The sequence below is a fragment of the Anthonomus grandis genome, chromosome 19, assembly GCF_022605725.1.
Source record: "Anthonomus grandis grandis chromosome 19, icAntGran1.3, whole genome shotgun sequence".
NCBI lineage: Eukaryota > Metazoa > Arthropoda > Insecta > Coleoptera > Curculionidae > Anthonomus > Anthonomus grandis.
Genome location: NC_065564.1, coordinates 8,021,154 through 8,037,706, shown reverse-complemented (window position 1 = coordinate 8,037,706; position 16,553 = coordinate 8,021,154). Strand labels below are relative to the sequence as shown.

The 16,553-nt window shown below is 33.9% G+C and overlaps 3 protein-coding genes across 11 annotated transcripts in view; 1 reads left to right on the top strand and 2 right to left on the bottom strand.

Moving 5' to 3' along the window:
- LOC126747559 (sex peptide receptor) overlaps nt 1-16,553 on the top strand; it is a 489,101-nt gene that overhangs the window by 146,362 nt on the left and 326,186 nt on the right. The window lies entirely within an intron of this gene.
- Nucleotides 1-16,553, bottom strand: part of LOC126747561 (uncharacterized) — a 127,259-nt gene that overhangs the window by 43,950 nt on the left and 66,756 nt on the right. The window lies entirely within an intron of this gene.
- LOC126747555 (pleckstrin homology-like domain family B member 1) overlaps nt 1-16,553 on the bottom strand; it is a 170,412-nt gene that overhangs the window by 106,911 nt on the left and 46,948 nt on the right. The window contains exons 1-2 of one of the 3 annotated variants that reach the window (XM_050456277.1): nt 8,620-8,763; nt 8,042-8,208 (exon numbers count right to left, since the gene is read on the bottom strand). In XM_050456277.1, coding sequence (XP_050312234.1) covers nt 8,042-8,208; nt 8,620-8,633 — 181 coding nt within the window. In that variant the 5' untranslated portion in view covers nt 8,634-8,763. Of the gene's footprint in view, nt 1-4,889; nt 5,003-8,041; nt 8,209-8,619; nt 8,764-16,553 lie in introns of those variants that run through there. The other 2 variants (XM_050456278.1, XM_050456279.1) reach the window with 2 other exon arrangements.

The window sequence follows — 16,553 nt, the reverse complement described above, 5'->3', positions numbered from 1 at the left end:
GCAACTTTGGTTCTAATGCTGATGACTGTAGATAAAGTCCCAAAGAAGATACAAGCTATTTTTATGCTATGACTGCTGTAAAACGGACATCATGTCTAATAATTTAAATATTTCCAGTGGTATTGGGTTTAGGGCTTTAGTACATAGTGGCAATATTTTTAAGTTGATCATCAGCAGTCTAGTAAAGTTTATTTCATGTTTCTAGCTTCAGTAGATCAAGAGTTATTAACCAATAACCCCGAGTTTGACGTATGGAAGCTCTGCTCACGTAAAGAAAACTTCAAATGACCATAACTCCCTAAGTATACGTCTTATTAAAAAAATTTAAGAAGATTCTTGTAGTCAATCAGAGATTCCTTAATTTTGGTTATGATGCTTATTACTGTAAGTCAACTGCCAAAGAAGATACAAGGGATTTTTGTGCCAAGACTGCTTTCAAAAAGGTATTAAGCCTAATAGCTTGAATATCTTCAGTGGTATTAGGTTTAGGGCTTTAGTAGTTATTATTAACATTTTAGAATTGTTCATCACCAATCCAACAAAGTTTATTTTATGCTTCTGGCATCAGTAGATCAAGAGTTATCAACCAATAACTCAGAGTCTTACGTATTAAAGTTTTACTGACGTGAAGCAAACTTCAAATGACCATAACTACTTATGTATTGATTCTATTTAAAAAATGTAAAAAGATTCTTGTTGCTAATCAAACATTATGCAAGTTCAGTTATGATACTTATGAGTGTAAATCTACTCTTAAAGATGATATAAGCATTTTTAAGTTGTGACTTCATTAAAAGGGATATTTTGACTAAAAGTAAGAATATCTCCAGGGCTATTGGATTTATGGTTTTAGTAGATATTATCAATATATTAGTAATGATTACTACCAATCCAGCAACAGTTATTTTATGAGTCTAACTTCAATAGATCAAGAGTAATCAAGCAATAACGCCGAGCCTGACGTACGGAAGCTCTGCTGACGTGAAGCAAACTTCAAAGGACCATAACTCCTAAACTACTAATCCTATTGAAAAAATTTAAGAAGATTCTTGCAGCCCGTCAGATATTTTGCAACTTTCCTTATTATACTGATGACTGTAGATCAAATCCCAAAAAAGATACAAGGGATTTTTATGCCATGATGGCTGTAAAAAGGATATCATGGCTAATCATTTAAATATCTCCAGCGGTGTTAGCTTTAGGGCTTTGGTACACAGTATCAATATTTTAAAGTTGATCATAAGTAACCCAGTAAAGTTTATTTCATGCTTTTAGCTTCGGTACATCAAGAGTTATCAAGCAATAACCCTGAGCCTGACGTACGGAAGCTCTGCTGACGTAAAGAAAACTTCAAATGACCATAACTTCCAAAGTATAAATCCTATTGAAAAAATTTAAGAAGATTCTTGTAGTCAATCAGAGATTCCTTAATTTTGGTTATAATGCTTATTACTGTAAGTCAACTGCCAAAGAAGATACAAGAGATTTTTATGACATGACTGATGTAAAAGGGATATCATGTCTAATAATTGAAATATCTCCAGTGGTATTGGGTTTAGGGCTTTGGTACACAGTATCAATATTTTAAAGTTGATCCTAAGTAACTCAGTTAAGTTTATTTCATGCTTCTAGCTTCCGTAGATCAAGAGTTATCAAGCAATAATCCTAAGCCTGACGTAAGGAAGCTCTGCTGACGTGAAGCAAACTTCAAATGACCATAACTCCTAAACTATTAACCTTATTAAAAAAATTTAAAAAGATTCTTGCAGCCAGTCAGATATTTTGCAACTTTGGTTCTAATGCTGATGACTGTAGATAAAGTCCCAAAGAAGATACAAGCTATTTTTATGCTATGACTGCTGTAAAACGGACATCATGTCTAATAATTTAAATATTTCCAGTGGTATTGGGTTTAGGGCTTTAGTACATAGTGGCAATATTTTTAAGTTGATCATCAGCAGTCTAGTAAAGTTTATTTCATGCTTCTAGCTTCAGTAGATCAAGAGTTATTAACCAATAACCCCGAGTTTGACGTATGGAAGCTCTGCTCACGTAAAGAAAACTTCAAATGACCATAACTCCCTAAGTATACGTCTTATTAAAAAAATTTAAGAAGATTCTTGTAGTCAATCAGAGATTCCTTAATTTTGGTTATGATGCTTATTACTGTAAGTCAACTGCCAAAGAAGTTACAAGGGATTTTTTTGCCATGACTGCTTTCAAAAAGATATTAAACCTAATACCTTGAATATCTTCAGTGGTATTAGGTTTAAGGCTTTAGTAGTTATTAATAAAATTTTAGAATTGTTCATGGCCAATCTAACAAAATTTATTTTATGTTTCTAGCATCAGTAGATCAAGAGTTATCAACCAATAACTCAGAGCCTTACGTATTAAATCCTTACTGACGTGAAGCAAACTTCAAATGACCATAACTCCTATACTATTAATCCAATTCAAAAAATTTAAAGAGATTCTTGTACCAAATTAAAGAGCCTTCAGGTTTGGGTATGATGCTGACGACTGTAGATCAACTCCCAAAAAAGATACAAGCAATTTTTATGCTAAGACTGCTGTAAAAGGGATAACATGCATAATAATTTAAATATCTCCAGTGCTATTGGATTTAGGGCTTTAGTACATAGTATCAATATTTTTAAGTTGATCATCAGCAGTCTAGTAAAGTTTATTTCGTGCTTCTAGCTTCAACAGATCAAAAGTTATCAACCAATAACGCCGAGCTTGAGGTATGGACGCTCTGCTGACGTGAAGCAAACTTTAAATGACCATAACTCCTAAACTACTAATCCTATTAAGAACATTTAAGAAGATTCTTGTAGCCAGTCAGATATTTTGCAACTTTGGTTATGATGCTGATGACTGTAGATCAACTGCCAAAGAAGATACAAGCGATTTTTATGCCATGACTGATGTAAAAGGGATATCATGTCTAATAATTTAAATATCTCCAGTGGTATTGGGTTTAGGGCTTTGGTACACAGTATCAATATTTTAAAGTTGATCATAAATAACCCAGTAAAGTTCATTTCATGCTTCTAGCTTCGGTAGATCAAAAGTTATCAACCAATAACTCTGACCTTGACGTATGCAAGCTCTGCTGACGTGAAGAAAACTTCAAATGACCATAACTTCCAAAGTATAAATCCTATTGAAAAAATTTAAGAAGATTCTTGTAGTCAATCAGAGATTCCTTAATTTTGGTTATAATGCTTATTACTGTAAGTCAACTGCCAAAGAAGATACAAGAGATTTTTATGACATGACTGATGTAAAAGGGATATCATGTCTAATAATTGAAATATCTCCAGTGGTATTGGGTTTAGGGCTTTGGTACACAGTATCAATATTTTAAAGTTGATCCTAAGTAACTCAGTTAAGTTATAGTATTTCATGCTTCTAGCTTCCGTAGATCAAGTGTTATCAAGCAATAATCCTAAGCCTGACGTAAGGAAGCTCTGCTGACGTGAAGCAAACTTCAAATGACCATAACTCCTAAACTATTAACCTTATTAAAAAAATTTAAAAAGATTCTTGCAGCCAGTCAGATATTTTGCAACTTTGGTTCTAATGCTGATGACTGTAGATAAAGTCCCAAAGAAGATACAAGCTATTTTTATGCTATGACTGCTGTAAAACGGACATCATGTCTAATAATTTAAATATTTCCAGTGGTATTGGGTTTAGGGCTTTAGTACATAGTGGCAATATTTTTAAGTTGATCATCAGCAGTCTAGTAAAGTTTATTTCATGCTTCTAGCTTCAGTAGATCAAGAGTTATTAACCAATAACCCCGAGCTTGACGTATGGAAGCTCTGCTCACGTAAAGAAAACTTCAAATGACCATAACTCCCTAAGTATACGTCTTATTAAAAAAATTTAAGAAGATTCTTGTAGTCAATCAGAGATTCCTTAATTTTGGTTATGATGCTTATTACTGTAAGTCAACTGCCAAAGAAGTTACAAGGGATTTTTTTGCCATGACTGCTTTCAAAAAGATATTAAACCTAATACCTTAAATATCTTCAGTGGTATTCGGTTTAGGGCTTTAGTAGTCATTAATAAAATTTTAGAATTGTTCATGGCCAATCTAACAAAATTTATTTTATGTTTCTAGCATCAGTAGATCAAGAGTTATCAACCAATAACTCAGAGCCTTACGTATTAAATCCTTACTGACGTGAAGCAAACTTCAAATGACCATAACTTCTAAACTATTAACCCAAATCAAAAAATTTAAAAAGATTCTTATACTAAATCAGAGAGCCTTCAGGTTTGTTTATGATGCTGACGGCTGTAAATCAACTCCCAAAGAAGATACAAGCGAATCTTATGCTATGACTGCTGTAAAAGCGATATCATGTCTAATAATTTAAATATCACCAGTGGTATTAGGTTTAGGGCTTTAGTACTTATTATCAACATTCTAGAATTATTCATTGCCGATCCAACAAAGTTTATTTTACGCTTCTAGCTTCAGTAGATCAGGAGTTATCAACCAATAACTTCGAGCCTCACGTATCGAAGCTTTACTGACGTGAAGCAAATTTCAAACGACCATAACTTCTAAACTAATCATCCTATTTTAAAAAATTAAAAAGATTCTTGCAGCACGTCAACCATTCTTTAACTTTGGTTATTATGGTCATAATTGTAGAACAACCCGTAAAGAAGATACGCGTCATTTTTATGCTGTGGCTACTGTAAAAGGGACATCATGTCTAATAGTTTGAATATCTCCAGTGATATTGGGTTTAGAGCAGTGACATAGGCTGTGGCGGTAGTTGAGGTACATGGGCGTGGTCCAAAAAAATAATTAAAAAATCTGCTTTAATATAAAATTAATTATTGATTAAACCAGTTCAACTTACTTTAGTGGTCTGAGAGTAGCCCAACTGCCTCTAAAACACTGGAAAACGACACAATTCAGAATACGCTTATGTGACAAGTGAATTTTCCTATAGATTTTCCGGTAAATCTGGTTTCTGTGTACATTTTTATTACGTATGAAACGTGATTAGGTGCGTGGGTTTTAGGTTCTATTATAACACCGGCATCGTTAAAAACAATGAAACTTTTTGTTGTATACGAGTCGATAAGATAACGTGCTAAGTCTGCCAAAAAAAATTGTTTACACAGACCAGAGTTGGGTTTCAGTGAATAAAAGTGGTTTTTAACAGTACATTGAGGCTTTTATGGAATTTAGATGTTTTAAGGGGATTACAATACAAAAATCGTTTGTATCTTCTTTGCTAGTTGATCTACAGTCATGAGCATAATAACTAAATTTACTGAATATCTGATTGGCTATTAAAGGCTTTTTAAATTTTTTCAATAGGACAAATAGTTTAGGAGTTATGGTCGTTTGAAGTTTCCTTCACGTCAGTAAAGCTTTGATAAGTCAGGCTCGGGGTTATTGGTTGATAAGTCTTGATCTACTGAACCTAGAAGCATAAAATAAACTTTAGTGGATTCAAAATTACTATTTCTAAAATGTTAATAATAACTTTTAAAACCCTAAACTTAATACCATTGGAGATATTCAAGTTATTAGACCTGATATCCCTTTTACAGCAGTCATGGCACAAAAATCGCTTGTATCTTCTTTGGAAGTTGATCTACAGTCGTCAGCATCATAATTAGAGTTGAAGTATGTCTGAATGGCTATAAGAATCTTCTTAAATTTTTTTAATAGATCTTATAGTTTACGAGTTCTGGTAATTTAAAGTTTGCTGCACGTCAGTAAGGGTTTGATAGGTCAGACCCAGAGTTATTAGCTAATAACTCTTGATCTACTGCAGCTAGAAGCATAAAATAAACTTTGTTGAATTGCTGATTAATAATTCTAAAATTTTGATAATAACTACTAAAGCCCTAAACCTAATACCACTGAAGATAATCAAGCTATTAGTCTTAATACCCCTTTCACAGCAGTCATGGCATAAAAATCGCTTGTATCTTCTTTGGTAGGTCATCTACAGTAATGAGCATCATAATGATAGTTGAAGAATGTCTGAATGGCTACAAGAATCTTCTTAAATTTTTTTAATGAAGCTTATAGTTTACGAGTTATGGTCATTTCAAGTTTGCTGCACGTCAGTAAGGGTTTGATACGTCAGACTCTGAGTTATTGGTTAATAACGCTTGATCTACTAAAGCTAGAAGCATAAAATAAACTTTGTTGGATTGGTGATAAATAATTCTAAAATGTTGATAATAACTACTAAAGCCCTAAACCTAATACCACTAAAGATAATCAAGCTATTAGACTTAATATCCCTTTCACAGCAGTCATGGCACAAAAATCGCTTCTATCTTCTTTGGGAGTTGATCTACAGTCGTCAGCATCATAACTAAAGTTAAAGAATGTCTGAATGGCTACAAGAATCTTCTTAAATTTTTTTAATAGAGCTTATTGTTTAAGAGTTATGATCATTTGAAGTTTGCTGCACGTCAGTAAGGGTTTCATACGTCAGACTCTGAGTTATTGGCTAATAACTCTTGATCTACTGCAGCTAGAAGCATAAAATAAACTTTGTTGGATTGGTGATGAATAATTCTAAAATGTTGATAATAACTACTAAAGCCCTAAACCTAATACCACTGAAGATAATCAAGCTATTATACCTAATACCCACTTTACAGTAGTCATGGCATAAAAATCGCTTGTATCTTCTCTGGTAGTGTATCTACGGTAATGTGTATCAGAATGATAGTTGAAGAAGGTCTGAATAGCTACAAGAATCATCTTAAATTTTTTTAATAGAGCTTATTGTTTAAGAGTTATGATCATTTGAAGTTTGCTGCACGTCAGTAAGGGTTTCATACGTCAGACTCTGAGTTATTGGCTAATAACTCTTGATCTACTGCAGCTAGAAGCATAAAATAAACTTTGTTGGATTGGTGATGAATAATTCTAAAATGTTGATAATAACTACTAAAGCCCTAAACCTAATACCACTGAAGATAATCAAGCTATTATACCTAATACCCACTTTACAGTAGTCATGGCATAAAAATCGCTTGTATCTTCTCTGGTAGTGTATCTACGGTAATGTGTATCAGAATGATAGTTGAAGAAGGTCTGAATAGCTACAAGAATCATCTTAAATTTTTTTAATAGAGCTTATTGTTTATGAGTTATGGTCATTTGAAGTTTGCTGCACCTCAGTAAGAGTTTGATACGTCAGACTCTGAGTTATTGGCTAATAACTCTTGATCTACTGCAGCTAGAAGCATAAAATAAACCTTGTTGGATTGGTGATGAATAATTATAAAATGTTGATAATAACTACTAAAGCCCTAAACCGAATACCACTAAAGATAATCAAGCTATTAGACCTAATATCCATTTTACAGCAGTCATGGCACAAAAATCGCTTGTATCTTCTTTGGGAGTTAATCTACAGTCGTCAGCATCATAACCAAAATTAAAGAATGTCTGAATGGCTACAAGAATCTTCTTAAATTTTTTTAATACAGCCTATAGTTTATGAGTTATGGTCATTTGAAGTTTGCTGCACGTCAGTAAGGGTTTGATACGTCAGACTCTGAGTTATTGGCTAATAACTCTTGATCTACTACAGCTATAAGCATAAAATAAACTTTGTTGGATTGGTGATGAAGAATTCTAAAATGTTGATAATAACTACTAAGGCCCTAAATCCAATACCACTGAAGATATTCAAGCTATTAGACATAACATCCTATTTACAGCAGATCATGGTACAAAAATCGCCTGTATCTTCTTTGAAAGTTGATCTGCCTTCAACATCATCATAACCAAATTTAAAAAACCACTGATGAGCAACAAGAATCTCCTTAATTTTTTTCAACAGGACCAATAGTTCATGAGTTATGGCCATTAGAAATTCGCTTCACGTCAGCAGAGCCTCATTACATCAACCTCGGACTCACTGCCGGATAACTCCTGATCCAATAAAGCTAGATTCAAACGGTTTTCACCAAATTAAAGACCTCTTTTTCCACAATACATAGAATCTTCTATTTCATTTCTTCGTACCTGGTGGAAGGGGATGCAACGTCACAGAAGTGCTGAGCCTGTCGCCGCCCATGCTCACCAGATGGGGCGTGTCCGTTTGCAGTTTCAGGGCTCTGGTGGCGCCCCCGTCGCCACCAATTTCGTTTGGGGCCGAATTAGGACCGCCGGCAAGGGTTATTCCAGACATCCTGAAAAATTGAAAAAAAAAAATTTTTTTTGTGCTAACTGCTCTGATGTCTTGAAAACTCCAAAACGGTTGTATTTACAAGGAACCCGTTAGGAGCTTTTTCATGAAGAAATTCATTGGCTTTTATTTGAGACCAAAAGCGTTAAAATCGGTCCAAGAGTTTTCGAGATATTTAGATTTTGCTGAAGCCTTTGACAGTATCAAGATTTTTTTTGGATCTGTTGGAAAACTTCTTAATAACTCCAAAACGGTTGTATTTACAAGGAAACTCGTAAAGACCTTTTTGGTTAAGAACCTCATTGGCTTTCATATGAAACCAAAATCAATAAAATCGTTCCACGACTCTTCAAGTTATTTAGATTTTTGTAAAGCCTTTGACCGCATCTTGTACATTAGCACAACCATAACTTACTTGAACTGAAACATGCTTGAAATGAACCGAAAAACCGCGTTTTTTCAACCATAAACCATCAGCAAATCCCGCACGCACCGAATCGACTTAAAATTAACCATAAAACAGACCATACCGACTTCTGGTTATCAACTGACCGAAAACCAACTCATATGCATCAAATCGCGCCGAATATGGCCCCCGAACGGTTGTTTGTAACAAACACAAACAGGAATAACAGTAAAACAAAACATCCGCGAAAAAGTACGAACAGGAAAAAAAATTGAACCGATAATAAAAATTCATCATGCACATAAAAATCGCCATTGAAATGCATGAGGTGCCTGACGTAATTGTTATGCATGTATGTTAATTTAATGACATTTTTTTAATTGGTTTCTGTTATTGTTTGGAGGCGGTTTGTTGTTCAAAATGTCAGGTATTAAGTTGGGGTTTTGATGCTGAAAAAAATTGGCATTTTTTCGGGTCTTGAGGGAGTTTAATGGCATTTTTTCGTCTCTCTGAAGTCTTTTTTTCACTTTATTTGAGGCGTTTTTGGGGGGATTTTTCAAGGATTTTCAATTTGTTTTTCATGGTTTTAGGCGATTTAGTGATTTTTATTTTATTTCAGGGGCAACTTTTTAAATTGTTCACTTGAAATTATTTTTCAGGCCATTGGATTATTTAAAAATAAATTGTAATTTATTTTAGGCAACGGAAGTCATTTTTAAAATTTTCCAGACATGTGTCGTTTCATTTATTTGACGAAGGCCTATTATCCAGTTTTTTTCCAGTTATGGCTTAAATTCTTGAGACATGCTTTAGTACCATGCTAGGGAATTGCATAAAGAAACTCTCCTTCAAATTTCACGCTTCTAGGTTAAGTGGTTAAAAAGATATCTTGATTTTTGTAGCTCGTTGATCTCAGAACCCTCCAGACGAGGGCCTGTTGTCCATTTTTCCCGGTTAAGCCTTGAATTCTTAAGAAATCCTTCAGTAGCAGGCTAGGGTGTTGTCTAAAGAAACTCTACTTCAAATTTCACGTTGCTAGGTTAATTGGTTGAAAAAATATCTTAATTTTTGTACCTCTTTGAGCCCAGAATCCCTCAGACGAAAGCCTGTTGTTCATTTTTCCCGGTTAAGCCTTGAATTCTTAAGAAATCCTTCAGTAGCAGGCTAGGGAGTTGCATAAAGAAACTCTCCTTCAAATTTCACGTTTCTAGGTTAACTGGTTGTAAAGATATCGTCATTTTTGTACCTCGTTGACCCCAGAATCCCTCAGACGAAAGCTTGTTGTCCATTTTTCCCGGTTAAGCCTTAAATTCTTAAGAAATCCTTCAGTAGCAGGCTAGGGTGTTGTCTAAAGAAACTCTACTTCAAATTTCACGTTTCTAGGTTACCTGGTTTAAAAGATATTCTAATTTTTGTACCTCGTTGATGCCAGAATCCCTCAGACGAAAGCCTGTTGTCCTTTTTTTCCTGGTTAAGTCTTGAATTCTTAAAAAATCCTTTAGTACCAAGCTAGATAATTCCATAAAGAAACTCTCCTTCAAATTTCACGTTTCTAGGTTAACTGGTTAAAAAGATATCTTGATTTTTGTACCTCGTTGTTCCCAGAATCCCTCAGACAAAAGCCTGTTGTTCATTTTTTCCCGGTTAAGCCTTGAATTCTTAAAAAGTCCTTTAGTACCAAGATAGGGGGTTGCATAAAGACACTTTCCTTCAAATTTCCCGTTTCTAGGTTAACTGGTTGAAAAGATATCTTCATTTTTGTATCTCGTTGATCCAAGAATCCCTCAGACGAAAGCCTGTTGTCCATTTTTTACCGGTTAAGCCTTGAATTCTTGAAAAACCCTTTAGTAGCAGGCTACAGAGTTGCATAAAGAAACTCTCCTCCAAATTTCACGTTTCTAGTTTAACTGGTTGAAAAGATATCTTCATTTTTGTACCTCGTTAATTCCAGAATGCCTCAAACGAAAGCCTGGTGTCCATTTTTTCCTGGGTAAGCCTTGAATTCTTGGAAAATCCTTTAGTACCAGGCTAGGGAGTTGCATAAAGAAACTCTCCTTCAAATTCCACGTTTCTAGGTTAACTGGTTGAAAATATATCTTCATTTTTGTACCTCGTTAATTCCAGAATGCCTCAGACGAAAGCCTGGTGTCCATTTTTTCCTGATTAAGCCTTGAATTATTTAAAAATCCTTTAGTACCATGCTAGGAGGTTGCATAAAGAAACTCTCCTTTAAATTTGGAGCTTCTAAGTTAAGTCGTTTCAGAGATATGCTGCTTTTAATGGCCAGTTACACCTGGAAACTTCAGAAGAAAACGTTATTACCCATTTTTTCCATTTCACGTTAAAATACCCAAAAATTGTCTTGTACAACGCTCATAGATTTTTCCAAGAAACGTTCCTCTAAATTTAACGTTTCTAGGTTAAGAGGGTTAGAAGATATCCTGATTTTTGTGGACAATTCAACTAAAAATACCCAGACAAAGTACTCTTGTCAAATTTGTCCATAGTTAAGGCTTGAAATCTTGAAAAAATCTTTAGTAGCAGGCTAAGGGGTTGCATAAAGAAACTCTCCTTCAAATTTCAGGTTTCTAAGTTAAGTGGTTTAAGAGATATCACAATTATTGTGGTCCGTTAATCTTAGAATCCTCATACGAAGGATTGTTCTTCATTTTTTTCATAGTTAAGGCTTGAATTCTTGAGAAATCCTTTAGTACCAAGCTAGGAGGTTGCATAAAGAAACTCTACTTCAAATTTCACATTTCTAGGTTAACTGGTTAAAAAGATAACTTGATTTTTGTACCTCGTTGATCCCAGAATCCCTCAGACGAAAGCCTGTTGTTCATTTTTTCCCGGTTAAGCCTTGAATTCTTAAAAAATCTTTTAGTACCAAGATAGGGGGTTGGTGAACGTGAAATTTGAAGGAGAGTTTCTTTATGCAACTCCCTAGCTTAATACTAAATGATTTTTCAAGAATTCAAGGCTTAATTGGGAAAAAATGGACAACAGGCTTTTGTCTGAGAGATTTTGGGGACAACGAGGTACAAAAATCGAGTTATCTTTTTAACCAGTTAATCTAGAAACGTTAAATTTAAAGCAGAGTTTCTCTATGCAATTCCCTAGCTTGGTACTAAAGAATTTTTAAAGAATTCAGGCCTTAACTGGGACAAATTTGGACAACAGGCCTTCGTCTGAGGTTTTTGGAATCAACGGTCCCAATAATTCAAAATATCTCTTAAACCACTTAACCTAGAAAGCTGAAATTTGAAGGAGAGTTTCTTTATGCAACCCTCTAGACTGGTACTGAAGGATTTTTCAAGATTTCGAGGCTAAACTATGAAAAAATCGGACAAGAGTACTTCGCCCGGGTATTTTAAGTTGAACCACCCACAAAAGTCAAGATATCTCCTAACCCTTTTAAATTAGAAACTTCATATTCGGAGGAACATTTCTTAGTACAATCCCTAAACATTCTACAAAAGGATTTTTAGGTATTTTTACTCTAACTGGGAAAAATTTGAAACGAGGTTTTGTTCTGGGGACTACAGGTTTAACCGACCATTAAAATCAACATATTTCTAAAAGGACTTCACCTAGAAACTCCAAATTTAAAGGGAAGTTTCTTTATGCAACCTTTTAGCCTGGTGCTAAAAAATTTTTTAAGAATGATTGGCTTAACTGAGAAAAAATTGGACAAAAGTCTTCGCCTGAGGTTTTTGGGATCTACTAGCCCCAGTAATCATAATATCTCTTAAACAAATTAACCTAGAAACTTTAAACTTGAAGAAGGGTTTCTTTATGCAACTCCCTAGCCCGGTACCAAAGGTTTTTTTCAATAATTCAAGGCTTAACCAGCAAAATTGAACAACAGACCTTCGTTTGGGGGCTCTGGGATCAACAAGCTACAAAAATCAAGATCTCTCCTAAATGACTTAACCTAGAAACATGAAGCTTGAAGGAAAGTGTCTTTCTGAAACCTTCTGGCTTGGTACTGAGGGATTTTTTAAGGAATTTAGGCCCTAAATAAGGAAATTATATTTTGAAAAAGTACGTCAAACGTCTGGAATACTATTTCCAATGCCTGGAAGTCAACAGAACTGACTTCAAATGCCTGGAACACATGGAAAAGGATTGGAACTTTATTTGTTATTGAATATGATTTTCTTGAATTGCCTGGAAAATTAAAAAAATACTTTTGGAAACCTTCTGGAAATTAAACGAACGGTGAAAAATGACATCAAACGCCTGGAAAACATGAAATAAAATTTCAATTTTCGAGAAAATGTAAAAATCCTCAAATGACATGGAGGTATCAATTTATTGACAGGGAATTATGTACAAGGCTGAAAGGGTGTATACAGAAACTCCTTAAAAAATGTCAAGTTTCTAGGTCATTTGGTTCAAGCACAATATTGATTATCGTGGTCGTATGGCCGTAAGAGGACAGCTTTGCTCCCCATTTTCTCTTAATTAAGGCAGAATTATTGGAAAAATTCTTTTGTACATCGTTCGGACGTTGTATGGAGAAACTGTATTCCAAATTTCAAGTTCCTAGGTCAACTGGTCTAAGAAAAATATGGATTTTTGTGACTCAGTCAGTGACAAAAAACAATATGAGGTACTTGCCTTGGGAGTTTGGAGTCAAAGGCCACGAAAATTTTTTACACTAAGTAACCTGCACACACGAAAATTGTAAGAAGGTTCTTTAGGCATCCCTCCAGCGATATACTAAAGCCATCTGTTATTGTTATGAAATGAAAATAAAATGTATGAATTCCTATGTGATTATATATTAAGAATAGGAAATCCGATTGTTTGACCTCTGTGAACGCCCTTTTTCTTATTATTAATAGTTAAAAGTAAAATCCTTTAAAAATCTTTTTGTGGAACGCTTAAGGGTTGAATGAGGAAGCTATCCTTAAAATTTGAGGTTTCTAGGTTAAACGATTTAAGAGATATTTTGATTTTTGTGCCGGTGAAACCTGGAATCCTAAGAAGAAAATATTGTTCCTAATTTTTGACAGTTAGAGTCAAAATATTTAAAAATGCTTTTGTGGAACGCTCACGAATAGTACCAAGAAAGGTTCCTCCAAATTTGAAGTTTCTGCGTTAAGTGGTTTTAGAGATATCTTAACTATTCGAGTTCTTTGATTCCAGAATCTCCAGACTATTATCCTTGAACTATTATCCAATTTTTTCCCAGTAAAGAATTGAATTCTTCAAAAATCCTTCAGTACCAGGCTAAAGGGGATACATAAAGAAACTTCCCTTTAAATTTGGAGTTTCCAGGTGAAGTCCTTTTAGAGATAAGTTGATTTTAATGGTCGGTTAAACCTGAAGTCCCCAGAACAAAACCTCGTTTCACATTTTTCCCAGTTAGAGTTAAAAGACCTAAAAATCCTTTTGTGGAACGCTCATGGATTGTACTAAGAAACGTTCCTCTGAATATGAAGTTTCTAATTTAAAAGGGTTAGGAGATATCTTGACTTTTGTGGGTGGTTCAACTTAAAATACCCAGGCAAAGTACTCTTGTCCGACTTTTTCATAGTTAAGCCTTGAAATCTTGAAAAATCCTTCAGTACTAGTCTAGAGGGTTACATAAAGAAACTCTCATTCAAATTTCCGCTTTCTAGGTTAAGTGGTTTAAGCGATATTTTGAATTATTGGGACCGTTGATTCCAGAAACCTCAGACGAATTTGTTGTCCAAATTTGTCCCAGTTAAGGCCTGAATTCTTTAAAAATTCTTTATTACCAGGCTAGGGAGTTACATAACGACACTCTCATTTAAATTTCACATTTCTAGGTTAATTGGTTTAAGAGATATCTTGATTATTGGATCTCGTTGAACTCAGAATCCCCAGAAAAAAATCATTTAAGTGTTTTCTCTACATTTGAAATTATTTTTTATACTTTCCAGGCATTTGACGCCATTTTTTTCCATGAATTTGTTTCATTACATCCTTGAATACCAATTAAATTTTCTAAGTTTTCCAAACATTTGAGGTCATCAATATAAAATAAATAATTATAATACCCTGTACAAAAATTTCATTCCAGTACTCTACAGTATTTGAGGTCGTTTTTACGTTTTTCAAGAAGCTGAAATTTTATTTTATGTTTTCAGAGATTTTTACGTCGTCCAGGCATTGACGTAATTTTTTATGTTATTTTTTTCACATTTTCCAACTAGATTTTTTCATATCCAGTCCAGAATTTCGGAATATTTTTTCATATTTTCCAGGCATTTAAATTAGCATTTTTTAAGGATTCACAAACGATTTTTTCATGTTTTTAGTTGTTTAAAGTAATTTTTCATTTAATTCAAGTTCACAGATCCAGTCACTTTCTACATCTTCTTAGATCAATTATTAATCATTAATTCTTTTGAGAACTTGAAGTAATTTCTCTCTACGTTTTTCAACCTTTTGGAAATTTTTTTCATATTTTCCAGGAATTTAAAATCCCATTTTCAATTCATTGTTCATGTTTTTCAGGCGTTAGAAGTAATTATTCAATTTATTTCAGGTCTTCTTAAGGGTCATTTTTTACTTCTTTCAATAATTTTAATCAATTTGTCATATTTTCCAGAGTTTTCAGTGAGACAAAATTAGCAAATATATGATCCTATTTTCCAGATGTGTGACGTAATTTAAAACGTTCTCCAATGAGTTTACATAATTTTTGCCAAAGTTTGCAGGAATAACAAAAAACAATTAATTAAATTTTTCAGGTATTTGACGTAATAATTTCTCACGTTTTCCAGGCATTTATAATAATTTTTCGAGACATTCGAAATATATTTTATTACGTTTTCCGAGAAGTTTCTAATATTTTCCAGACAGTTTTATCTCAAGAGCAACTTTTTAAATTTTCCAGGCCATTCATTGAACTGCTATTTATTCTACATATCCTGAAATCATTTTTTTTTAATTAATTTTTTTCCAGATATACGTCGTTTCATTTTTTTGAAATATTTGACAAAGGCCTAGTATCCAGTTTTTTCCCAATTAAAGCTTGATTTCTAAAAAAATCCTTCAGTACCAAGCTATGACGTGGCATAACGAAACTCTCCTTCCAATTTCACGTTACTAAAATAAGTGGTTTAAGAGATATCTTGATTATTGTGGACTGTTAATCCCGGAATTCTTTAAAAATTATTGACTACCACGCTAGGAGATTGCATAAAGAAACTCTCCTTCAAATTTCACGTTTCTAGGTTAACTGGTTGAAAAGATATCTTCATTTTTGTACCTCGTTGATCCCAGAATCCCCCAGAAGAAAACCTTGTTGCTCATTTTTCCCACTTACAGTTAAATTAATTAAAAATCCTTTTGCCAAATGCTTAGGAATTATACCGAGAAAGGTTCCTCCGAATTTGAAGTTTTTATGTTAAAAGGGTTAGCGAATATATTGATTTTTGAGGGTGGTTGAACTAAAAATAACCAGACAAAGAACTCTTTTCAAATTTTCATAGCCAAGGTTTAAATGCTTGAATATTCCTTTAGTATCAGGCTAGGAGGTTGCATAAAGTAACTCTCCTTCAAATTTCACAATCCTATGTTAATTCATTAAAGATATATTTTGATTTTTGTAGCCAGAATCCCTCAGTCGATGGCCTGTTGTCTGATTTTTTCCTCGTTAAACCTCGAATTCTTGAAAAATTCTTTAGTACCAGGCTAGGGGGTTGCATGAAGAAGCTCTCTTTTAAATTTCACGTTTCTAGGTTAAGTCGTTTAAGAGATATTTTAATTATTGGAGCTCGTTGATCCCAGAATCCTCCAGACGAAGGCCTGTTGTCCATTTTTTCCCAGTTAAGCCTTGAATTCTTGAAAAATCCTTTAGTACCAAGATAGGGGGTTGCATAAAGACACTTTCCTCCAAATTTGACGTTTCTAGGTGAAGGGAGTTAGAAGATATCCTGATTTTTGTGGGCGGTGCAACTTAA